Below are 25,965 nucleotides of genomic sequence, written 5' to 3' on the forward strand. Positions count from 1 at the left end.
AGGAATCCCTGTTTGGTGAGCTGGAGTAGCACCTTCAATCAAAGAGTCGCTTTGAAGCCTGGCTACTTCCTTTGTAAGGGAATCATTGTTTGGCCAGCTTGAATTGCACTGAATATTCTTGCAGCTTAAAAGCCTGGCTGCTTTCTACATACAGGCATGGTGTTTTCTTTTCTTTCTTTTTTTCATGGTTATACCTTGGGAAGGGATTAGTTTCGTGTCCAAATTTGGTATGATTTGGCCCAGTGGTTTTGTTGTTAACTCGGTCCTAATTATGCACTATATATATATATATATATATATATATATATATATATATATATATATATATATATATAATATTGGAGCCTCAGATGGCGAAATGGGTTAAAGCCTTGAAGGTTGGGTTGCTGACCTGAAGGCTGCCAGGTTCGAATCCAACCTGGGGAGAGTGCAGATGAGCTCCCTCTATCAGCTCCAGCTCCATGCAGGGACATGAGAGAAGCCTCCCACAAGGATGGTAAAAACATCAAAACATCCGGGCATCCCTTGGGCAACATCCTTGCAGACGGCCAATTCTTTCACACCAGAAGCGACTTGCAGTTTCTCAAGTCACTCCTGATACGATATATATAAAATAAAGATCTGCTAGTGCCGGATAGCCACCCCTTTCCTCCCTACATTATACTATCCATATCATAAGCATGCGTCTACACTATAGAATCAATGTAGCTTGATACCACATGAACTGCCATGGCTCAATGCTATGGATCCTGGGAGTCGTGGTTTGATCAACACTCTTCGACTTACAACCTTGTAAGGCGACATCAGGGTGGCCTTGTTGGTCTGAAAATTCTGAAAGTTGTGGTTCAACCCTAACTCTTTAGCAGAGATGGTTTATAGAACTACAACTCCCATGGTTCCACGGCATTGAGCCCTGGCAGTTCAAGTGGTGTCAAACCTAAGATGGCCAGCTTGCTTTGATCCTGTAAACCCCATGCTCAATCCAAGGGAATAATAATAATAATAATAAAGTTGGAATCTCTTAGGACATTATCACGGCTTTCCTGGCGGCATCCCGAGTGCTTTTTAAAAAGCTCGCGATCCTTGAGCCTCCCGTTCCAGTCTCGTCCAGGAAAGACAGCGTGTGGACGGATCCAGGAGCAGAGGGTTTCCCCTTGGCTTTGTGAGAGGCAATGATAACATACTTGGTCACCACGGTGAGGTGGTAGGTCCTTAATTCTGAAAGGGCTGCCACGCACTCATTGTATGCAGACCGCAGCACTGCAGAGCCGCAGGACACGACGTGGCACCGCAGCGGAGGCAAGGACTGCATTTCCTCAATGAAGGCCCGATGGTCGCGAGGCATGTATTCCCTCATTCTTTGCAGAAAGGCAGCTGGGACACATCAGAAGAAAAGATCAGAGGGGGGTTTAATAATAATAATAATAATAATAATAATAATAATAATTTATTTATATACCGCCCTATCTCCCGGATGGGACTCAGGGCGGTTTACAGTCATAAAAGCAACACAAACATTACATAACAACATAATACACATTATTAAACAAAGTAAAATAATACAATTATAACAATAATTTAACATCATCAAACAGTACCTACAGCTTTTAAAAAATAAGGAATGTGATGACACTACGGTGTTATACCACTATGATTCTGCTTCAGTCATGGGGTGCTGAGATCTGTAGTTGAGTGAGGCCAAATACAGGTTGAGCATCACTTAGCCAAAGGTCCAAAATACTCCAAAATATTAAACTGTCCACTCTAGAAGAGAGGCGCTCAGCTGCAGGCAGGCGTGCACGCTTTAAGGAGGCTTCTTATCTGTTTCTTTCTATCTAGAGAAGAGGTGCTCGGCTGCAGGCGGGCGCATGCACCTTAAGGAGGTTTCTTGTTCTTAAAGCTTTTTTTCTACTCTAGAGGAGAGGCGCTCAGCTGCAGGCAGGCGTGCACGCTTTAAGGAGGCTTCTTATCTGTTTCTTTCTATCTAGAGAAGAGGTGCTCGGCTGCAGGCGGGCGCATGCACCTTAAGGAGGTTTCTTGTTCTTAAAGCTTTTTTTCTACTCTAGAGGAGAGGCGCTCAGCTGCAGGCAGGCGTGCACGCTTTAAGGAGGCTTCTTATCTGTTTCTTTCTATCTAGAGAAGAGGTGCTCGGCTGCAGGCGGGCGCATGCACCTTAAGGAGGTTTCTTGTTCTTAAAGCTTTTTTTCTACTCTAGAGGAGAGGCACTCAGCTGCAGGCAGGCGTGCACGCTTTAAGGAGGCTTCTTATCTGCTTCTTTCTATCTAGAGAAGAGGTGCTCGGCTGCAGGCGGGCGCATGCACCTTAAGGAGGTTTCTTGTTCTTAAAGCTTTTTTTCTACTCTAGAGGAGAGGCACTCAGCTGCAGGCAGGCGTGCACACTTTAAGGAGGCTTCTTATCTGCTTCTTTCTATCTAGAGAAGAGGTGCTCAGCTGCAGGCGGGCGCATGCACCTTAAGGAGGTTTCTTGTTCTTAAAGCTTTTTTTCTACTCTAGAGGAGAGGCACTCAGCTGCAGGCAGGCGTGCACGCTTTAAGGAGGCTTCTTATCTGCTTCTTTCTATCTAGAGAAGAGGTGCTCGGCTGCAGGCGGGCGCATGCACCTTAAGGAGGTTTCTTGTTCTTAATGCTTTTTTTCTACTCTAGAGGAGAGGCACTCAGCTGCAGGCAGGCGTGCACACTTTAAGGAGGCTTCTTATATGCTTCTTTCTATCTAGAGAAGAGGTGCTCGGCTGCAGGCGGGCGCATGCACCTTAAGGAGGTTTCTTGTTCTTAAAGCTTTTTTTCTACTCTAGAGGAGAGGCACTCAGCTGCAGGCAGGCGTGCACACTTTAAGGAGGCTTCTTATATGCTTCTTTCTATCTAGAGAAGAGGTGCTCGGCTGCAGGCGGGCGCATGCACCTTAAGGAGGTTTCTTGTTCTTAAAGCTTTTTTTCTACTCTAGAGGAGAGGCACTCAGCTGCAGGCAGGCGTGCACACTTTAAGGAGGCTTCTTATCTGCTTCTTTCTATCTAGAGAAGAGGTGCTCGGCTGCAGGCGGGCGCATGCACCTTAAGGAGGTTTCTTGTTCTTAAAGCTTTTTTTCTACTCTAGAGGAGAGGCACTCAGCTGCAGGCAGGCGTGCACGCTTTAAGGAGGCTTCTTATCTGCTTCTTTCTATCTAGAGAAGAGGTGCTCGGCTGCAGGCGGGCGCATGCACCTTAAGGAGGTTTCTTGTTCTTAAAGCTTTTTTTCTACTCTAGAGGAGAGGCACTCAGCTGCAGGCAGGCGTGCACACTTTAAGGAGGCTTCTTATCTGCTTCTTTCTATCTAGAGAAGAGGTGCTCGGCTGCAGGCGGGCGCATGCACCTTAAGGAGGTTTCTTGTTCTTAAAGCTTTTTTTCTACTCTAGAGGAGAGGCACTCAGCTGCAGGCAGGCGTGCACGCTTTAAGGAGGCTTCTTATCTGCTTCTTTCTATCTAGAGAAGAGGTGCTCGGCTGCAGGCGGGCGCATGCACCTTAAGGAGGTTTCTTGTTCTTAATGCTTTTTTTCTACTCTAGAGGAGAGGCACTCAGCTGCAGGCAGGCGTGCACACTTTAAGGAGGCTTCTTATCTGCTTCTTTCTATCTAGAGAAGAGGTGCTCGGCTGCAGGCGGGCGCATGCACCTTAAGGAGGTTTCTTGTTCTTAAAGCTACTCTAGAGGAGAGGCGCTCAGCTGCAGGAGAGGCAGGTACATGTGCTGCCTTTCCATCACTAGCTTTGCAAGAGGCATTTTAAGGAGACCTAGGGAAGTCAGAGCTATCCTCCCTGGACTACCTTAAAAATCCCCTGTTTTCAGTGCCGGCACAACCCTAATCTGTACAGGCAGTCCCCGAATTACAAACATCCAACTTATAAACTATTCACAGTTAAGAATAGGGGTGAAACAACAGGAAGTGAGAGACAGACAAGGTGACTTGGTATCCCCATACCACCAAGAACTTTCCATAATTTATGATGATCCACATAAGCAAAGGTTTTAGAATAGTCAATAAAACAAAAATAGATGTTTTTCTGAAACTCCCTGCCTTCCTCCATTGTGTTGAATGCAGCATGTGAATTCCACTGTACATGTTTTTAGGATCTCTTTGGGCCTCAGTTGACAGAGGAAAGTGGGGTTTAAATAATAAAAATTATTATTATTATGATTATTTGAAGGTGAGGTGGAGCTGAGTCTCATGTCAACCTAAAGCATGGACTTACTGCTTTCTTTGCAGTGCTGTATTCCAAGGAGTTCATCGAACGCATGCAAAGTGGTGCTCTGGGCTGCGCTTCCCCCCGAATACAACAGCGGTTTCTCGCTGACCCCTTCGTAGATCAGACCGTCTGGGAGGACCGGACTATCCTTCCAGCTGCAAGAAAAGAAAGGCCATGGGAGAATGTGATATTGCATGGACAACCTCACAAACACAGTCGCATAGCACATGTTTTCTACAGATGCTCCATGGCTTCTCCAAACTGATCGCTGTGTTGGTCTCTTTCAGCAGAAAACAGATGAATGAGGAAGTCAAGGACTACTAGACGGTACTTTGACACTATTTAACTGCCATGACTAAATGTTATAGATTCCTCACAGCTGTAGTTTTGCCATGTCTGAAACATAGTCTGCCCAAGTGCTCTGGGGCCTCACCAAACTACAACTCCCAGGATTCCATTGCATTGAGCCGTGAGTCAAAGTGGTGCCAAAACGCATTAATTCTACAGTGTAGATCCATCCAGAGAGAGAGAAATGTGTGTCCAGCAACTTTGTCCCCATCTGACCATTTAAGGCAGTTCCAGCCTGTTTCGAAGAAAGAGGTTTCAGTGGGTTGCTGTGAGTTTTCTGGGCTGTATGGCCATGTTCCAGTAGCATTCTCTCCTGATGTTTCACCCACATCTATGGCAGGCATCCTCAGAGGTTGAGGATGCTAGGGTTGCTTTCATGGCCGGAATCATTGGGTTGCTGTGAGTTTTTCGGGCTGTATGGCCATGTTCCAATAGCTTTCTCTCCTGATGTTTCACCCACATCTATGGCAGGCATCCTCAGAGGTTGAGGATGCTAGGGTTGCTTTCATGGCCGGAATCATTGGGTTGCTGTGAGTTTTTCGGGCTGAATGGCCATGTTCCAGTAGCATTCTCTCCTGACGTTTCACCCACATCTATGGCAGGCATCCTCAGAGGTTGAGGACGCTAGCATTGCTTTCATGACCAGAATCACTGGGTTACTGTCAGTTTTCAGGGCTATATGGCCATGTTCCAGTAGCATTCTCTCCTGACATTTCACCCACATCTATGGCAGGCGTCCCTAGTGGTTGAGGATGCTAGTTGCTTTCATGTCCAGAATCACTTGGTTGCTGTGAGTTTTTGGGGCTGTATGGCCGTGTTCCAGTAGCATTCTCTCCTGACATTTCACCTGCATCTGTGACAAGCATCTTCAGAGGTCTGTTGAAAATGAGGCAAGTGGAGAGTTGACCTCTGAACAAACCTCTGAGGATGCTTGTCACAGATGCAGGTGAGAATGCTACTGGAACATGGCCATGCAGTCAAAAAAAACTCACAGCAATCCAGTGATGCCATCCATGAAAGCCTTTGATAACACAAAGAGTTTCACTTTCATAGGAAACTTTGGAACCCGTTTGAGGCCTGAATGGTGATGCAGATGAAGGACTTTATTTCAAGCTTTGGGGGGGGGGAGTTTGTTGTTTGTGAGCTAGTCAGTGTAGATGGATATTTTTTGTTGTTGTTCATAATAGGAATCACCAGCCCCGACCTTCTCGTTTGCAATGGTTCACCTTCAAAAAAGTCTGCCTTTGGCTGACGGGAAGCATGAGCATCACTTTGGTGCCATGCTGGCAGCGGCTGCACGTTTTCTGAGCCGAACTGCTGGGTGACGCATTGCAGGAGAAACGCTTCCGATCGAAAGGAGGGTCGGGTTCCTTCCAGGAGCCAAGCTGCGAATTGGCTCATTAGCTGCTCTGTGCCAGCTGCCCCTGCCAGATGTTGGCAAGACCCCTGAGATCAGCCCGGTCTATTTTTAAGCTGCAATTTGATGAAAAACGATCGCACACAACCAAAACACAGGAGCCAACCTCCATCCCCTCATCTCCCCATCGGCTTCTTAGAAGACTTCACAGCTTCGGAATTCTGAAACTCCGAATTCTGCCATAGAGATAGAATCCAAAAAGTCTGAAAAAGTTGGACTACAACTCCAAAGTGGGCTAGGACCCCCATGGAAGTGAAAAAAAAACACACATAAATAAATTGCTATTGCCGACCCGTTTGTTGGAGAAGTGAGACTCTACTGTACATTTATTATTTTACTCTATTTATTATTACATTTATTATTTTACTGCATTTATTATTATTATTATTATTATTATTACATTTATTATTTCACTCATTATTATTAAAAGGATACATAAGCACATTTACATTGAAGGAGATAAAAATAATAATTTAATCAGAGTTGAACAGTCTTATCTTAAACTACAGTTTGATGTAAAGATTCAAAAACATTTAAACTACTGATGCATCAATTAATGTAATTTTATTGGTATCTCAGCTTATACTGGAGTCAATGTTGTCCCAGGTTTTTTTGTGGTAAAATTAGGTGCCTCGGCTTATATTCGGATCGGCTTATACTTGAGTATATCCGGTATATCTCGTTTGCTGTGTTATACTATGTCTTCGTGTCAATAATAATAATAATAATAATAATAATAATAATAATAATCCATGCCAAAAGATCTCAGCCGGCATTTGGAAACAATAGGCATTGACAAAATTACAATCTGCCAACTGCAAGAGGCCACCCTACTGGGATCTGCACGCATCATCAGAAAATACATCACTCAGTCCTAGACACTTGGGAAGTGTTCGACTTGTGATTTTGTGATACGAAATCCAGCATATCTACGTTGTTTGCTGTGTCATAAAATAATAATAATAATAATAATAATAATAATAATAATAATAATAATAATCAGAAGGCCTGATCCTTGCAGCCCAGGAGCAAGCCATCAGAACAAAGGCAATTAAGGCCAAGATCGAAAAATCAGCTGATGACCCAAAATGCAGACTGTGCAAGGAAACCGACGAAACCATTGATCATATCCTCAGCTGCTGTAAGAAAATCGCACAGACAGACTACAAACAGAGGCACAACTATGTGGCCCAAATGATTCATTGGAACTTATGCCTCAAGTACCAACTCCCAGCAGCAAAGAACTGGTGGGATCACAAACCTGCAAAAGTATTGGAAAATGAGCACGCAAAGATACTGTGGGACTTCCGAATCCAGACTGAAAAAGTTCTGGAACACAACACACCAGACCTCACAGTTGTGGAAAAGAAAAAGGTTTGGATCATTGATGTCGCCATCCCAGGTGACAGTCGCATTGACGAAAAACAACAGGAAAAACTCAGCCGCTATCAGGACCTCAAGATTGAACTTCAAAGACTATGGCAGAAACCAGTGCAGGTGGTCCCAGTGGTGATCGGCACATTGGGTGCCGTGCCAAAAGATCTCAGCCGGCATTTGGAAACAATAGGCATTGACAAAATTACGATCTGCCAACTGCAAAAGGCCACCCTGCTGGGATCTGCACGCATCATCCGAAAATACATCACACAGTCCTAGACACTTGGGAAGTGTTTGACTTGTGATTTTGTGATACGAAATCCAGCATATCTATCTTGTTTGCTGTGTCATACAATAAAATAATAATAATAATAATAATAATAATAATAATAATAATAATAATAATAATAATGGTTGTAGGCCTCACAAGTGATCTTTCCAAGTCTGAAAAATATCCAATATACAAGAGCGAGAGGCAGAGGTGAGGAAGAGCAAAGAATGGCATTTGGAGGTCTCTTTTGCGTGTTTTCTTTGGCACGAGCAGTTTTTGCTGGGCTTAGGAAGGAGACAATTTTATGATCAAAATCTATTTATAGCTCCCTCGAGGCATCTATTTATAGACAGCCTTCCGTGTCAAGAAGTTACTAAAATAGATTTGCTATAACAATCCCCCTGTCAACGATCTTCCAAACCAGAGTGGTTCTAATGGAGGACTGGGAGCCTGCAATGCAAAGGAGAAAAACAATGCTATGGGTTGTATTTTGGAACTATTCGATCGTGAAGACGAAAGATCTTGCAAAAACAGTTGCAAGTTCAAGTGGGGTCAAACCACGTTCACCTCTATATTCCGATCAAGAACCGAAGGGACGAATACTCCACTTACCCAGAAAAAAAGATCCGCGTCACACCATAAAAGACTGCAGGATCCACATGATCTACGAAGCAAAGAGAGAGGATTATTTGCACCTGTTTTTGCCAAAAATTGACATTTGGAGTCTATGAAACGGAGAACAAATGCCAATTTTTTTTTGTCATGGCTCATTACAATGGAATCCTGGAATTTGTAGTTTGGGGTGGCATCATAGTTTTCGCAGACAAGTCCTGGCATCCCAATAGCATTGAGCGGTAACAGTTAAAGTGGCATCAAACTGTAGCACAGCTGCAATAAATCACCTCTGACCAAAAAGTCATGAGTTCGAAGCCAGCCTGCATTGGATTGAGTGCCCAACCATTAAAAAAGTATCCCAGCTCGTTGTTGACCTAAGCAACTCGAAAGATAGTTGCATCTACCAAGTAAGAAATTTAGGTACTGCTTTCATGGGGAGGCTAATTTAACTACTGTATATACTCGAGTATAAGCTTAGTTTTTCAGCCCTTTTTTTAAGACTGAAAAAGCCCCCCTCGGCTTATACTCAGGTGAGGGTCCTGGTTGGCTTATATTTGGGTCAGCTTATACTTGAGAATATATGGTACATTTATTATTTTTCTCTATTATTATTGGTATTATTACATTTATTATTTTTCTCTATTATTGTTGCTGATATTACATTTATTTTACTCTATTATTATTATTATTTCATTTATTATTTCTCTCTGATATTATTATTATTATTATTGCATTTATTATTTTACTCTGTTTATTATTACATGTATTATTTTCCTGTATAGGAGCCTCCGGTGGCCTAGGGGATAAAAGCCTCATGACTTGAAAGATGGGTTGCTGCTGCTTTCAGCTGGCAGGTTCGAATCCCACCCAGGGAGAGCGCGGATGAGCTCCCTCTATTAGCTCCAGCTCCATGCAGGGACATGAGAGAAGCTTCCCACAAGGATGGTAAAACATCAAAAACATTCGGGTGTGCCCTGGGCAACGTCCTTGCAGACAGCCAATTCTTTCACTCCAGAAGCAACTCCAGTTGCTCCTGACACGAATTTTTTCCCCTGTATTATTATTATTACATGTATTATTTTACTCTATTATTATTAAAAGGATACATAAGCACATTTACATTGAAGAAGATGAGAAGAATGATTTGATCAGAGTTGGACAGTCTTATCTTAAATTTCAGCTTTATGTAAATATTCAAAAACATTTAACCTACTGATGCTTCAATTAATGTAATTTTATTGGTATCTGTTTTTATTTCTGAAATTTACCACTCTCGGCTTATACTGGAGTCAATGTTTCCCCAGTTTTTTGTGGTAAAATTAGGTGCCTTATCTTATATTCGGGTTGGCTTATACACGAGTATATACAGTAATTTACAACACCATAAAATCATCCAGCAGCATGTGGAAAGGAATGAGGAAGAACTCCATCAAGGACTCAGTGTCACAGTGGATGATTACGCAGCAGCTCCCCTTGTGGCCGGAATCGAGCATACCCTCATCAAGCCAGGAAGCTGGAAAATGTTAAATTGCCTCTGTGTCTTCGTCTCTGTCTGTATGTCGTATTGCATTGAGTGTTTGCCATGTATATGTACATTGTGATCCGCCCTGAGAAGGGCGGAATATAAATACTGTAAATAAATAATAAATAAATAAACTGCATTAATTTTGCAGTGTAGATACACCCCGAGTTCTAACCCATCCCTGCCTTATGGAATGTATCACATTTCTTCTGCTCTTTCTCCCCTTTCTATGTCTTTTCCTGTCCTCAGTGCAATGGGAATGGAAATAAGAAGCATCCCATTTACCATGTATTTTCTTCAACGTAGTCATCATGGCTTTGAAAGTATTGGTCAGTTCCCGCAATGCTTCTTCCAGCATGTTGTTATCAAACAGAAGGAGGCCATTGAAGGCTTGGGCCACTGCCTGCCGAGAACAAGAGAGAATTGCAGGCTTGGCATTCATCATGGCCCCATAAAATATTTCTATCTTGTTTGCAGTGTCATAATAAAATAATCCTTACTGGGATCTGCGCGCATTATTCGCCGATACATCACACAGTCCTAGACACTTGGGAAGTGTCCGACGTATGATCCAATACAACAGCCAGCAGACTGTCTGCTGTGGACTCATCTTGTTGTGATAATAATAATAATAATAATAATAATAATAATAATAATAATAATAATAATACCTGCTTTGATTGAAGTCAAAAATCAGAAACTCCTCAAAGCACAGCAGACAAAAAACCAGTACAAGAAAACCGCACTACAAACTAGAGCTGACAGCTGGCACAACAAAACACTGCATGGAAAGTTCCTTGACAAAATTGAAGGAAAAGCTGATAAGGAGAAGACCTGGCTCTGGCTCACAAATGGGACCCTGAAGAAGGAGACAGAAGGCCTGATCCTTGCAGCCCAGGAGCAAGACATCAGGACAAAGGCAATTCAGGCCAAGATCGAAAAATCAGCTGATGACCCAAAATTCAGACTGTGCAAGGAAGCCGATGAAACCATGGATCATATCCTCAGCTGCTGTAAGAAAATCGCACAGACAGACTACAAACAGAGGCACAACTATGTGGCCCAAATGATTCATTGGAACTTATGCCTCAAGTACTACCTCCCAGCAGCAAAGAACTGGTGGGATCACAAACCTGCAAAATTATTGGAAAATGAGCATGCAAAGATACTGTGGGACTTCCGAATCCAGACTGACAAAGTTCTGGAACACAACACACCAGACATCACAGTTGTGGAAAGGAAAAAGGTTTGGATCATTGATGTTGCCATCCCAGGTGACAGTCGCATTGACGAAAAACAACAGGAAAAACTCAGCCGCTCTCAGGACCTCAAGATTGAACTTCAAAGACTCTGGCAGAAACCAGTGCAGGTTGTCCCGGTGGTGATGGGCACACTGGGTGCCGTGCCAAAAGATCTCAGCCAGCATTTGGAAACAACGATCTGCCAACTGCAAAAGACCACCCTACTGGGATCTGCTCGCATCATCCGAAAATACATCACACAGTCCTAGACACTTGGAAAGTGTTCGACTTGTGATTTTATGATACGAAATCCAGCATATCTATCTTGTTTGCTGTGTCATAATAAAATAATAATAATAATAATACATCACACAGTCCTAAACGCTTGGGAAGTGTTCAACTTGTGATTTTGTGAAACGAAATCCAGCATATATATCTCATTTGCTGTGTTATACTGTGTCTTTGTGTCAATAATAATAATAATAATAATAACAAAGAGGGTTGGAAGAGACCCCTTGTGCTATTGAGTCTGACCCCCTTCTGCCTTTGTGCACCAAAAGCAGTAGCAAAGCACCCCTTATTAATTGATAATTAATTAAATAATGGAGCCCCCGATGGCCTAGGGGATAAAAGCCTTGTGACTTGAAGGTTGGGTTGCTGAACTGAAAGCTGCCAGGTTCAAATCCCACCCGGGGAGAGCGCGGATGAGTTCCCTCTATCAGCTCCAGCTCCATGCGGGGACATGAGAGAAGCCTCCCACAAGGATGGTAAAAACATCAAAACATCTGGGCAATGTCCCCTGGGCAACGTCCTTGCAGACGGCCAATTCTCTCACTCCAGAAGCAACTCCAGTTGCTCCTGACATGAAAAAAAAATTAAATAATAATTAAAATGCCATTATAAACAAGTTTCTCAAGTTGCTACTGACACACACAAAATGTTCTGTAACCGGGCCTGAAACCAGATTGAAATGGGTCCAGATAATCGGTTTCATCCAAGAAACTTTGGAGTTGGGAGGCCTTTAAGAAACACTGAGATGCTTAAAGGGAACATTTTAATCCAATCTGTAAATAATCAAATCCACAACAGCCAAACCCGCAAAAGCAGAGATACCTTGGCATTGGGACCCATCGCCCATCGATGTTTCATATACACCTGATACGGGTGGACTTGAATACAACATTTTTCATTATTTTGTGCATGGAACAAAGTTGGTGCACATTGAACTATCAGAGGGCAAAAGAGGAATAATGCTGGAGCATTTTGGATAAGGGATGTGTCAGTTGTCATGGAACAAGACAAGAGAAAGGTACTGTTTCCCCTTTGCCAATATTAAAGGGCAGAAAAAGACTCCATCACACACACAAATACACACCTTTCTTAAGTCACCTTTGCACACTCAGTTCCCTGGTTATCTTCTGTTTGCTCTTTGTTGACAAGAACAGCTCTCTCTAATATCTCAGATGGATTAAGAGAAAGCCTGTGCCTCGGATTAGACGCAATCGATGGGAAGGTTGGTTGGTTAGTTAAGCAAAACCTTCCTAAAGTTTGTAGGATGTCGACATCAATAGGGCCAGAAGAGGTTAATTATAAATCTAGTACGGATCAAAGCGGAGGATAGAGATCACGACTTGTTTGGTAACCCAGAGGGAGAATGGGAATGAGCTATTGTTTAAAAGTGTTGACGTGCCACTTTCTGTTTTATTGTTTCAGCTGAAAGATTTTCAGAGATAAAATATTGCATTGTGAGATCGTTCCTGGAACAGGAACTTCACGCCTTTTTGCAGGGAACTTCGAATGCCTAGGAAATGTGATGCTCCAATAGCCATATGCAACTCCAAAAATTAAGATGTTGTTGAAGTGTGCTTTCAAGTTATTCCCAACTTATGGTGACCCTAAGGTGACTCTATCATGGGGTTTTCCTAGCAAGGGATGGCTTTCATCCGAAGTTGAGAGAGTGTGACTTGCCCAAAATTACCCAATGGGTTTCCATGGCCGGAAAGAAATTCAAACTCTGGTCTCCAAAGTCAGAGTCTAACACTCAAACCACTACACCATACTGACTCTCCAAATTGAGACTTAAATTATTTGTGTTGCTGTGAGTTTTTCAGGCTGTAAGGCCATGTTCCAGTAGCATTCTCTCCTGACGTTTCGCCTGTATCTGTGGCAAGCTTCTTCAGAGGTGTGTTTAGAGGTGTGCTGGAAATGAGGCAAGTGGAGAGTTGACCTCTGAACAAACCTCTGAAGATGCTTGCCACAAATGCAGGCGATAATGAAGTATTCTCTCCTGACATTTTGCCCACATCTGTGGCAGGCATCCTCAGAGGTTGCGAGGTCTGTTGGAAACAAGGCAAGTGGGGTTTATATATGTCCAGGGTGGGAGAAAGAACTCTTGTCTGTTGAAAACAAGTGTGAATATTGCAATTAATCACCTTCATTAGCACTGAATAGCCTTGCAGCTTCAAAGCCTGGCTGCGTCATGCCTGGGGAAAACCTTTGTTGGTAAGTATTAGCTGGCCCTGATTGTTTTCTGTATGCAATTCCCCTGTTTTCTGAGTGTTGCTCTTTATTTACTGTCTTGATTTTGGAGTTTTTTTTTAATATTGGTAGCCAGATTGTGTTCATTTTCTTTGTTTCCTCCTTTCTGTTGACATTGTCAATGTGCTTGTGGATTTCAATGGCTTCTCTGTGTAGTCTGACATAGTAGTTGTTAGAGTGGTCTAGTATTTCTGTGTTCTCAAATAATATGCTATTTCCAGGCAGGAAGCAGCCAGGCTTTGAAGCTACAAAGCCATTCAATGCTAATCAGGGTGGCCAATTGCAATATCATGAATGACGGAGGTACAGAGAAGAGGGTGTTGCTTGTACAAGAGGCCCCAAGAGAATAAGTAAAACTTTGGATAAGTCAACCACAAATATCAGTTCTGCAGACATGGAAGTTGTACTGGAATTGCTGGATCACAACCACAAAGCAAAGGAAGTTAAATAATATGGATGTATACCATACCTTGATTCCAGGTGCAGCAGCATTTTCAACCAGGAAACTGATAAGCATGAAACCCCTGCTGGCCTCTCCTCCAGGTAAGTGAACAATAGGATCCAGATTCCTGGGGTAAACATCAAATTTGAAGCCCAAAATGTTGATAAAATCAAGAGTTAGGCAGAAAGACTTGCAAGAAAGACACTCTGGAACCCAGAATATGTCAAATAACGTCTGTGGTGCACATTATGTCTACATTATGTCTATACTTGGAAGGATTTGAATGGCACTTCAAAAATCCATACCACCTGTTTGACGAGAGATTACAGAAGAAGAAAATATAGTATCCACAGTCTTCATCCATTGATTCAACCATCCATGGTTTTGAAATATTCAAAAGAAATTCCTCAAAGCAAATAATGCTGTTTTACTGCATCATTGTATATAATCAGTCTTGTGAATCCACAGATTTTGGTTACATTCGACAGGGATGTTCTTCTGGTTGTCTTTTTACATGATGGCTGGTTTAGGATTCTTCTTTAGCTTTACTCTAATTTTTTATTTTAAGCAGTTAATGATCTATACCACAATCTGCTCCTGGTCTTGTTTTTGCAACAAAGATAGATCTTCTCCATCTCTTGTTTCCAATAGCATTGTTTACTTGATATCTATATTAGGTTTCAGGTGGTGTTCAGGTGGACTTCTTGGGTTGCTTGAAGAAGATGTTTACAATGAGCAAACTATTGGCCTCATAAAAATTAATCAATCAATCTTTGTTCCTTGATCTTGGGCCAAATTTCCATATAGTCTTTTATCTATTTTTGCATTATGTTCATCTATGAAACCTTATTTAGGCACGTGAGTCTTTTCTTCTGTATTCTATGGATGGACAATTGTCACTCTGGGCTTGATGTGTGAACAATTTTCAACATCTCACTCTCTTATTTCGGATCATCATGCCCACATTTTAATCTTGGGCTGGGCTAATTTTGCCTGTGGTTTGATCTGACAAGTCTTTTCGTATTAATATTCTTATGTATATGCTGCCCATATATAGTTTATTTTTTATCGTTTCAGAAGTGACTTGAGATGTTGCCCAAGGGACGCTCAGATGTATTACCATCCTGCTGGGAGGCTCCTCCCATGTCCCCGCAAGCTAGAGCTGACAGATGGGAGCTCAACCCATCTTGCTGTGATGTCTCATGGGCCTCAGAGTTCTAACCCTAGCGCCATCCTGGACAATGATGACGACAACATGGGGTTTTTGCCGCCTGAGCAGGAGACTGAGTCATTCCAGATGCCTCCTGTTGTTGACACTTCTTGCCCAGAGCCCATTAAAATGGACCTTGAACAAGTTTTTCCCAACGCCTCTCCTCCCTTCCCGAGAAAAGAGTCCTATGCTGCTAGTCGGGGTCAAAAAGAACAAACAAGGAAAAGTGCTAGATTAGCAGCCAGGGAGAATGTTAATTAGCTAAGTTCTCCTGGGAATTTGCAGGGAGGATCGCAGCTGCAGGAAGATGTGTTTCGCTTCTCTTTCCCTTGGGAAAGGAAGCTCTGGACACCTGCTCTGCAAGAAGATGGGACTTCCTTAAAAGTTCCCCACACCGAGAAATCCGTGCGGAGTCAACAGATCAGCTTCAGGATTAACTTCGGTTCCAGCCTAGTGTGGACTGCGTTTTAAGTCTGCAACTCCAGTTTCCTTGCCTTGCCTTGCCTTGCCTTGTCAAGTTTTCATGAACTATCTTGTCATGTTTCCAGCCTTGGATTTTGTCTCGAGTATCTAGCCTTGTCTCCAGTTCTTGCTTTGGACTTACTTTGAACCTTAGAAACACTTTGGACATTTCCCCACTCTACGGCTTGGAAGTAGAGTGTGTTTCGGTTTTGGGATTACAACTTTGAACTCTAATATTATATATTGGACAATATATTTCTGGACTATATTTGACCTTCTCTGAAAGGTCTATTGCTGGACTACATTTTATACTTGTTTTTATTCTACTATAAAATTTCTTTAATAAAGATATTAGATTGTATTTGGCCTCCGTGTTTGGTTCTTAGTGCTCCGCTGCCTGGGCATGACACTTGCGGATTCGAACAGCCAACCTTCAGGTCAGCAATTCAACCAGCACAAGGGTTTAACCTATTGCGCCATTGTGACTCCACTGTATAGTTTATTGATGGTAACTCTTTATTCTTTTGAATCCTGCCTTACAATTCCAGGCAAACAAAGCCAGGAATTCTAAGGGCACAGAACAATGATAGCATATGTCCAAATCCTCACCCTCCAAACATTCTGAAGCTTAGCTATCTAAACAAACATTGGATTGCAAAGGCAAACAGGATTTCTCTAATACTTACTCAATTTCCAGGGGCCTTGCAGAGATTGGAGTGCACGCAGCAAACAAGCACATATAAAAAAGGAAACAGAGAGATCATGTTGGTTGAGGAGCAAAGCCCTTTCCATGCTATATCACTAAGATTTCCCTTAAAAACTGTAAAGTTCCCCTCCCATCTAGTCGTAGTGTGCTTGACAAAATCTCTCTCCAAGCAAAAGTTCATTTACGGTAAAAATTGCTTTGTACTAAAATTCCCAGAATCCACAGCCCAGCTTAGCCCATGTGAACAAGTGGGTTTTAAGGTTTTCATCCCCAAAAAAACAGACTTTTGGAAACTGCAGTTGTATTTACATTGTAAGATTAACACAGTTTAATACCACTTGAATTGCCATGACACAATACTATGGACACATGGGAGTTGTAGCTTGATGAAATACCAGTATTCTTTGGCTGAGACAGTTAGAAGCCTTGCAAATCTACAAATCTGGGATTATGTTGCATTATGGGGCCGGGCTGTGGCACAGGCTGGTTAGCAGCCAACTGCAATAAATCACTCTGACCAAGAGGTCATGAGTTCGAGGCCAGCCCGTGTTGGGATGAGCACCCGACAATTAAAATGAAAAATAGCCCCCACTTGTTGCTGGCCTAAGCAACCCAAAAGATAGTTGCATCTATCAAGTAGGAAATTTAGGTACCACTTATATGTGGGGAGGCTAATTTATGACACCATAAAAATCAGCTGCCGTTGGAATGAGGAAGTTGCCGTCGCAGTGGATGATGAAGCAGCTGCTCCCCCTGTGGCCGGAATCAAGCATACCCCCAGGAAGCTGGAAACTGGAGAAGGTTTAAATTGCCTCTGGGTCTGTCTCTGTCTCTGTTCTATGTTTATATGGCATTGAATGTTTGCCTTATATGTGTACAATGTGATCCGCCCTGAGTCTCCTTCGGGGTGAGAAGGGCGGAATATAAATACTGTAAATAAATAAATAAATAAATTGAGCCAAGGCAGATAAAGTGGTATCAAACTGCACGAATTCTGTTGGAAATAGCAGCCTTCTTCACATCTCCACTAGTTATTTGTTATGTATATAATTCAGATTGCTTACTGTATTGTATATGTGTGTATTGGTATGCAGCTTTCCTTAACTCTTTGTTGTTGTTGTGGGGGAAGATGTAGACCATGTGATCATATCTGGGCTTGTTCAGGACTCAGACTCCAGTTTAGATCTCAGACTCCATTGGACTTTCAGACTAGACAGAGACTCTGTTAGACTCTCAGAACAGACAGATTTGTTGGACTATAGATTGTTGATTATGAGAAAGATGAGCTGTGTTATCTACAAAAAGAAACTACAGTAGAGTCTCATTTATCCAAGCTAAACGGGCCGGCAGAACGTTGGATAAGCGAATATCTTGGATAATAAGGAGGGATTAAGGAAAAGCCTATTAAACATCAAATTAGGTTATGATTTTACAAATTAAGCACCAAAACGTCATATTATACAACAAATTTGACAGAAAAAGTAGTTCAATACGCAGTAATGTTATGTTGTAATTGCTGTATTTACGAATTTAGCACTAAAATATCATGATATATTGAAAACATTGACTACAAAAAATGCCTTGGATAATCCAGAACCTTGGATAAGCAAGTCTTGGATAAGTGAGACTCTAATGTACTTCAAATCCTATCTGTAACTGGATTGATATGCCAAGTACCTGTATGCTGAATACATGAAGTTTGTGAGTAAACCAACTATGTTACTTTTAAAGAAGTTTATTTTTGGTCTCTTGAGAATATGATTTAAACCAAGATATTTTAAGGGAGAGTAGATTTTTTTTGGGGCAACTGAAAAAAAACACTTCTGAAATATTACATATGTGTGTGTGTGTGTGTGTGTGTGTGTGTTTTGTGCATTGGCATATCTTTGTCCCTAACAGTTCAAAGAGATATCTAGGTACATCGGTTTAACAGCTGAGAAACCTAATTGCCTTGCATGAATGCCATTTTCCCAAAAGGTTATGGCAACATTTTCAAAAGGTTATGACTTCTAACAAGGTCATGTCTTTCCAGAGATCATAAAATCTCCAAAAGGTTACGGGAGATTTCCATTTTCCCAAAAAAAATCTGCAGTGTAGATGCACTCTCAACCACAGATAACACATAAGTCATAACCAGATGGAAGGCACACAACAACAAGAATTGCATCCAAAGCTTTGTGATATTTTATAGGCTTTTAAGAACTCCGCAAGACACTATGTGCAGCCTTTGTTTCCGTTCCAGTGCATCCATTAATATTGGGGACTCAGATCTCCCAAAATTTACGCTCAAGGACAAGACTTAAAAGGAGCATTACTGACACTTTTCCTCAGCTGGGTTCTGCCCATGGTTGGAATCCGAAAACTTATTTCCAAATCTCAACTGGACTTGTATCAAAGTACATAAAAGAGTTGCGGATTGGACCGCAAACGCTTTGTGGAGGTCAAAAGCTCTCAAGCTCCTCCAAGAGTAGCTGGAAAACAATTTTGGACTATGCTTCTCAAAAAAAAAAATCCTGCAGCCAGAAGGGACATTTGGGAAGAAATCATCCAAACAATGGCAGCTTTGAAGTTTAGACTAAGGTTCAAGGTTCTGCTCAGCTTTGGAAAACCTTGAGTAAATCATCACATTCAGCAGTGGAGAAAAATGATAGAATAAATCTTGCTAAGGATTCATCTCTGCTGTAGAATGAAGGCAGTTTGACAGCATTTGAAGTGCCATGAATCAATGCTATGAAATCCTGGGAGTTGTAGTTGTACAAGCTCTTAAGTACTGGTGCCTCACCAAACTACAAATCCTAGAATTCCATAGTTTTCAACCATGAAAGTTGAGCCAAACTGCACAAATTCTATATGTAGACTAGCTGTGCCCGGCCACGCGTTGCTGTGGGAAAGTGATGGTGGTATTGGTTAAAAATTGTTGTGGAATTTTTATTTGACGTTATTTGTCTTTTTAAATTAATTTTATTGTAACTTATCTTTTTATCTATATATATAAATGAGTGATGGCATCACGGCGACCCACAAAACAACAAAAGTACAGGCCCCCCAACCTCGAAATTTGACAACACAAGCCATCATCCACGCCTCTAGGTTGATACAACAAAAAAAGAAAAGAAAAATAAAGTCCTAATTAGAGGGAGAGGAATAATTGTTTTTATCCAATGGCTGCCAGTTTAGAGGGCTAATCTCTGCCCACTTGGTCTCCTAGTAACCAACTCAGCCAAGGGACAGCCAGGGTTCAGTTAGGGGACAGGCAGACTTAGGCCTCACTTAGGCCTCTTCCACAGATTATCTAATTTGCCCTGGATTATATGGCAGTGTAGACTCAAGGCCCTTCCACATCTATATAACCCATTTATAATCTTATATTATCTGCTTTGACCCACATGACCTTGGAGGAGTCTACGGACAACGCCGGCTCTTTGGCTTAGAAATGGAGGTGACCACCAACCCCCTGAGTCAGACACGACTGGACTTAATGTCAGGAGAAAACCTTTACCCTTTACCTCAACTACCACCAATTCCTCAATACTTTATTTCCCATACCACCATTGCCACAGCAACGCGTGGCCGGGCACAGCTAGTTTATTATATTTTATTATTTTCTTTTAGTATTTTTAGTTATTTTGTGTTCTTATAGTATTTTATTGTATTAATTTTTTAGTGTTTTTAATTATTTTTATTGTATTATTTGTATGTATTTTATTTTTTATTGTTTTATTATTATTTGTATGTATTATATTTTATTATTTGATTATATTATTTTTATTTCATTTTTTTCCAATTGTATCATTGCATTTTATTTTTTATGTATTTTTTGTATTTATTTTATTCTTTTTGTTTGTCTTTGTATTGGGTTGCTCTGAGTTCTGTAGTCTGCCTGGTCATGTTTGAGATGTTTCTAACTGGCAGCAATTGGATAAAAACAATTATTCCTTTTCTTCTAATTGGGAGTTTATTTTTCTTTTCTTTTTGTTGTCGGCACCTAGGGGTAAGGATTTTGGGTCGTGTTGCCAAATTTTGTGTGTTTGGGTCATGTAGTTGCATTGTTGTGTATGTTTGCCGGTTTTTTCGGTTTTGTGGCTCCAGAGTGTGTTTTTTGTGATGTGGTTGTGTGGTAGGAACCGTGAGGCAAGGCTTTTGCATTGTGTTGCCAAGTTTCGTATTTCTGGGGCATTTAGTTGTGTTGTTATAGTCACGGCGCAAACAACTTTACCCTTTTATATATATAGATGTACTCTTAAGAAAACACATAACAAAACACAAAAAATTTCCCCTAGCTTTTAAAAACCCAGGGCTCCCATCTTTAAGTTTCTTTTAAACTATGTACCAACTCTGTTAGCCAACCCAGTGACAAATAGGATCATCCATTTAAATGTTGGAAAGGTCCAGCTTGGATTTCATCCCTGCCCTGTAGAAATTGGTGCTGTTTATCATATATTTACCCGTAAGGATCCTTTTTCTTCCAGTTTACTAAAATAAAATCCATATGAAGCAGGATTGGAGGCACTCCTAACGTCTGAGAGATCTCCCAGAAAGGGATGGCAAGATTGCGTGGCAAGATCTGGAAAATACAAATGAAAATATACATTTATTGGCCTTTGGGCTCTTCCAGGTAGAGCAAATGAGTCAAGATAATAGGGTGTTTATCATTGCAATTTCAGGAGAGTAGATTAGACAGGAGTTAAAATATCCAATTTGCAAACATTTTCTGTCAATCCCCAGCACGAGCTTCAACGTTTTGTTCTCGCCTTTGAAGGTCTTCAAGTTGCCTCTTGACTTAAGAATTTCATTAGGTTTTCTTAAGCAAGGCTGGTCTCCCATCCAACTACTAACCAGGACGGATTCTGGTTAGCTTTCAAGATCAGACAGAATCTGATCTTTCCCAGAACAAAAAGGTCTCCCCTTCTATTATCTATATATATAAATGAGTGATGGCATCATGGCAACCAACAAAACAACAAAACTACAGGCTCCCCAACCTCGAAATTTGACAACACAACCCATCATCCACGCCTCTAGGTTGATACAACAAAAGGAAAAGAAAAATAAAGTCCTAATTAGAGCGAGAGGAATAATTGTTTTTATCCAATTGCTGCCAGTTAGAAGGCTAAGCTCTGCCCACTTGGTCTCCTAGCAACCCACTCAGCCCAGGGGACAGGCAGAGTTAGGCCTCACTTAGGCCTCTTCCCCACTGCCTATAAAATACAGATTATCAGATATGAACTGGATTATATGGCAGTGTAGAATCAAGGCCCTTCCACACAGCTATATAACCCATTATCTGCTTTGAACTGGATTATCTTGACTCCACACTGCCATATAATCCACTTCAGTGTGCATTTTATACAGCTGTGTAGAAGGGGCCTCATACTTCGCCACAGCAACGCGTGGCCGGGCACAGCTAGTTTATTATAATAACATTATTGATATTATTTGAGAACACTGAAATGCTGGACCACTCTAACAACCACCATGTCAGACTACACAAAGATGCCAAAGAAATCCACAAGCATGTGGACAATTTCAGAAAGGAGGAAACCATGCAAATGAACAAAATCTGGCTACTAGTATTAAAAAACACTAAAATCAGAACAGTAAATATGGAACAACACTTAAAAAGACAGGAAAATTTCAGACAGGAAACAATCAGGGCCAGTTAACACATCCCAACAAAGGATTCCCCCAGGCAGGAAGCAGTCAGGCTTTGAAGCTGCAAGGTAATCAAGCTGGCCAGTGGCAACATTCACACTTGCCTCCAACAGACAAGAATTCTTTCTCCCACCTTGGATATTCCACAGATATATAAACTCTACTTGACTAATTTCCAACAGATCTCACAACCTCTGGGGATGCCTGTCATAGATGTGGGCGAAACGTCAGGAGAGAATGTTTCTGGAACATGGCCATATGGCCCAGAAAACTCACAGCAATCCAGTGATTCTAGCCATGAAAGCCTTCAACAACACATTAAATGTTTTCTCTCTCTTTGTATATGTGTTTTGTGCCTGTCTTTGCTGTTTTCATGTTTTTCGTAGCCACACAGTTGTAGTTCTGTAGTAGTAGATAGTATGTAGTAATGTGGGAGTTTTTATGGTTAACATACTTACATTACATACTTACATACCTATCCTCCTCTCCTTCCGGAAGAGCCTAAAAACCTGGCTCTTCAAAAAGGCCTTTGATGATTAACTATTAGGTTGAACTATCTGCCCATCCAACTACAGGTTTTTTCTGCCACTACTATTTTGCACTTTATTGAGAAACTACCTCTCCCGTTTGATATATTTTGCACTTTGGCCCAGATCCTTGTTTTACTCTCCTGTTTTTAATATTTTATGCTATATGTTGATTACTATGATGGTTTTATTGATATTGATGTTTTATTGTTGGTATAATTGTTTTATCATTTTATTGTTGTATGTTTTCGGGCTTGGTCCCCATGTAAGCTGCTCCGAGTCCCCATTGGGGAGATGGGGTGGGGTATAAAAATAAATATATAATATTATTATTATTATTATTATTCAGTAAATTTCTATTAAAGTTTCAGATAGCATTTACAACTAAAATATGAAAACAAAAGGGGGAAAGGTTGGGGGAAGTGGATGAAAATAGAGAGAAAAAAGAGGGACAAAAAAATACGAAAATTAGAAGGAGGGGACAAACAACTCAAAGAAGAAGAAAAAACAAAAAAAAAGCTTAAACTTAACCAATCACCCAAAAAAACCCACCAATGTGTGTGTGTGTGTGTGTGTGTGTGTGTGTGTATATATATATGTATATGTGTGTGTGTGTGTGTGTGTGTGTGTGTGTGTGTATATATTTGTTATTATTATTATTATTATTATTGACACAACGACATTGTATGACACAGCAAACAAGATAGATATGCTGGATTTCGTTTCACAAAATCACAAGTCGAACACTTCCCAAGTATCTAGGACTGTGTGATGTATTTTCGGATGATGCGTGCAGATCCCAGTAAGGTGGCCTTTTGCAGTTGGCAGATCGTAATTTTGTCAATGTCTATTGTCTCCAAATGCCGGCTGAGATCTTTTGGCACGGCACCCAATGTGCCCATCACCACCGGGACCACCTGCACTGGTTTCTGCCAGAGTCTTTGAAGTTCAATCTTGAGGTCCTGATAGCGGCTGAGTTTTTCCTGTTGTTTTTCTTCAATGCGACTGTCACCTGGGATGGCGACATCAATGATCCAAACCTTGTTCTTTTCCACAACTGTGATGTCTGGTGTGTTGTGTTCCAGAACTTTGTCAGTCTGGATTCGCAAGTCCCACAGTATCTTTGCGTGTTCATTTTCCACAACCTTTGCAGGTTTGTGATCCCACCAGTTCTTAACTGCAGGGAGGTGATACTTGAGGCATAGGTTCCAATGAATCATTTGGGCCACATAGTTGTGCCTCTGATTATTATTATTATTATTATTATTATTATTATTATTATTATTATTATTATTATTATTATTATTTGTCTGTTCTAGTATTTTTTCCCCTTGAATAACAATCTCTATAATTATAATGCTTTAATTTGACTCTATTCCATCCTATGGAATCCTGGGATTTGTAGTTTAAGGAGGTACATTTAAAAATCTCAATTGTGGGGCTATCCTATATCCTATTCCGTATCAGTGGTCCTTACCTTGGCAACCCCTTTTTCACCTTCTTGCCAAACGTAGCCCATAGTGATGGAGCTGAGGACCAAATGGGCCAGAACGAGTTCCCGATAACCTTGGAGGTATTGGCTGCTGAGCAAAGGCATCTGGAAACCCAAAGGCAAGGGAGATAAGAAATAGTGCCATTGCAATATCTCCGACATTATTCAGTGTAAATGAACAGAGAGACTTCAACACTTTGCTTTTACCCAAGCTTACTGAGAAGTGCATTGTTGTTGTTATTATTATTATTATTATTATTAATAATAATAATAATAATAATAACAACAACAAAAATTCTACAGATTAAAAAGCTACAAAATCTAAATATTAAAACAGAATTAATAGCACAACTATTTAAACAAGTTCAAAATGGTTAACAACAATTCCTACCCTGTTTCCCTGAAAATAAGACAGTGTCTTATATTAATTTCTGCTCTTAAAGATGCACTAGGTCTTATTTTCAGGGGATGTCTTATTTTTCCACAAAGAAGAATTGACATTTATGGTTGAATTTTTAAAAAATGAAATTTATTATCTACTGTACAGTAGTTGTCATCACAAACCAGCATGACCAGACAAACTGTGAATTCTATCAAGAATTTCTTGTTACTACCATTATTTCCATGTACAACACTCTATGGTACGGACATTTACCGATCCTGCCTGCTCTGGTGTTCTGTTTGGCGGATATGTTTCCAAACAAAACCTTTGCTACGTCTTACTTTTGGGGGAGGCCTTATATTTAGCAATTCAGCAAAACTTCTACTAGGTCTTATTTTCGGGGAAACAGGGTATTTACTCCTTGAACATTATACCCTTTGTTGGATTATGACATGGAAATTGTAACTTTACTTTTGATATTCTGAAAGTAATTTCTTTATATGTAATATAGTTTGAAGTAACTTACTCTCAGGTAAAGTTGTAGAAATCAGATTTGTGTTACATTCCTTGTCAGTTACACAAGAGTGTTTATACACATACATTATTGTTCTGTGTTGTTATAGATATTTGTGCATTACCCATTAAACACTTGTGCCGGCAGGACTGCTGACCGAGAGGTCAGTGGTTTGAATCTGGGGAGAGCGGGTGAGCTCCCTCTGTCAACTCCAGCTCCCCATACAGGGACATGAGAAAAGACTCCGACAGAATGGTAAAACATCAAACATCCAGGTGTCCTCTGGGCAACATCCTTGCAGATGGCCTCCTTAAAGTGGATTTAAAGTGGATTTAAAGTGGACCCAAGCTCTAGTGTGATGAGGTCCTAGGATGTGTTTGCTTGGGAAATGGGGAGAGGTCAGGTTATGAATGTAGAGATCTAAGCCCAGCCAAGGTGGAACTTCAATACCTTGTCCACACATGAACGGAGCTCATGGTCCTCAATCAGGTCTGGCAGCTGGCGAGCGATCTCCATCCATGGACCATAGAACGGAGGAAGTTCTTGCTAGGAAGAAGAAGACATTGAAGCATCAGTTTGGTCCAGAGCAGTACGAAACTGTGGATAAGGATGTCCGCATCTGGAATTCACAACCCGGGCTTGGGAAAGTTGTTTGGTTGGACTCCATCTCCCAGAACCCCCCAGTCAACATGAACATTCTTGATGTTCTCCAGCCACAATTCCAAGTGCCTCTGGGATCTGGACGAGGTCTTCGACCTCCCCGGCCAAAGAGGGCTGTTTCCTCCCCAAACTACAACTCCCATATTTCCACAACATTGAGCCATGGCCCTTATGTTAATGTGGGATTTGTGTATTGGTAGTGTTTAAATGCAATTTGTGTCTTGCCTGTATTGCATACTGATTGCATCATCCAGAGTGTACTATAGTCTGGAAAGAGTTACTAAGAAGCTGCGATATCCTTGATGTGTGGCTGGAACCAGGGAGTGTCCAGACACAAGTGTGTGTGCATTGCTGAT

General features: G+C 41.3%; 1 protein-coding gene across 1 annotated transcript in view; it reads right to left on the reverse strand.

The window, feature by feature from the left end:
• Positions 1–459: 459 nt before the first annotated feature.
• LOC100560005 (indoleamine 2,3-dioxygenase 2) overlaps positions 460–25,965 on the reverse strand; it is a 31,525-nt gene continuing 6,019 nt past the window's right edge. The window contains exons 2-10 of the mRNA XM_003226846.4: positions 25,400–25,495; positions 24,039–24,158; positions 20,828–20,946; positions 16,363–16,377; positions 14,032–14,131; positions 10,069–10,186; positions 8,259–8,310; positions 4,240–4,388; positions 460–1,374 (exon numbers count right to left, since the gene is read on the reverse strand). Of these exons, the coding sequence (XP_003226894.3) occupies positions 1,022–1,374; positions 4,240–4,388; positions 8,259–8,310; positions 10,069–10,186; positions 14,032–14,131; positions 16,363–16,377; positions 20,828–20,946; positions 24,039–24,158; positions 25,400–25,495 (1,122 nt within the window). The 3' untranslated portion in view covers positions 460–1,021. The remainder of the gene's footprint in view (positions 1,375–4,239; positions 4,389–8,258; positions 8,311–10,068; positions 10,187–14,031; positions 14,132–16,362; positions 16,378–20,827; positions 20,947–24,038; positions 24,159–25,399; positions 25,496–25,965) is intronic.

The sequence above is a fragment of the Anolis carolinensis genome, unplaced genomic scaffold (assembly GCF_035594765.1).
Source record: "Anolis carolinensis isolate JA03-04 unplaced genomic scaffold, rAnoCar3.1.pri scaffold_8, whole genome shotgun sequence".
Lineage (NCBI taxonomy): Eukaryota > Metazoa > Chordata > Lepidosauria > Squamata > Dactyloidae > Anolis > Anolis carolinensis.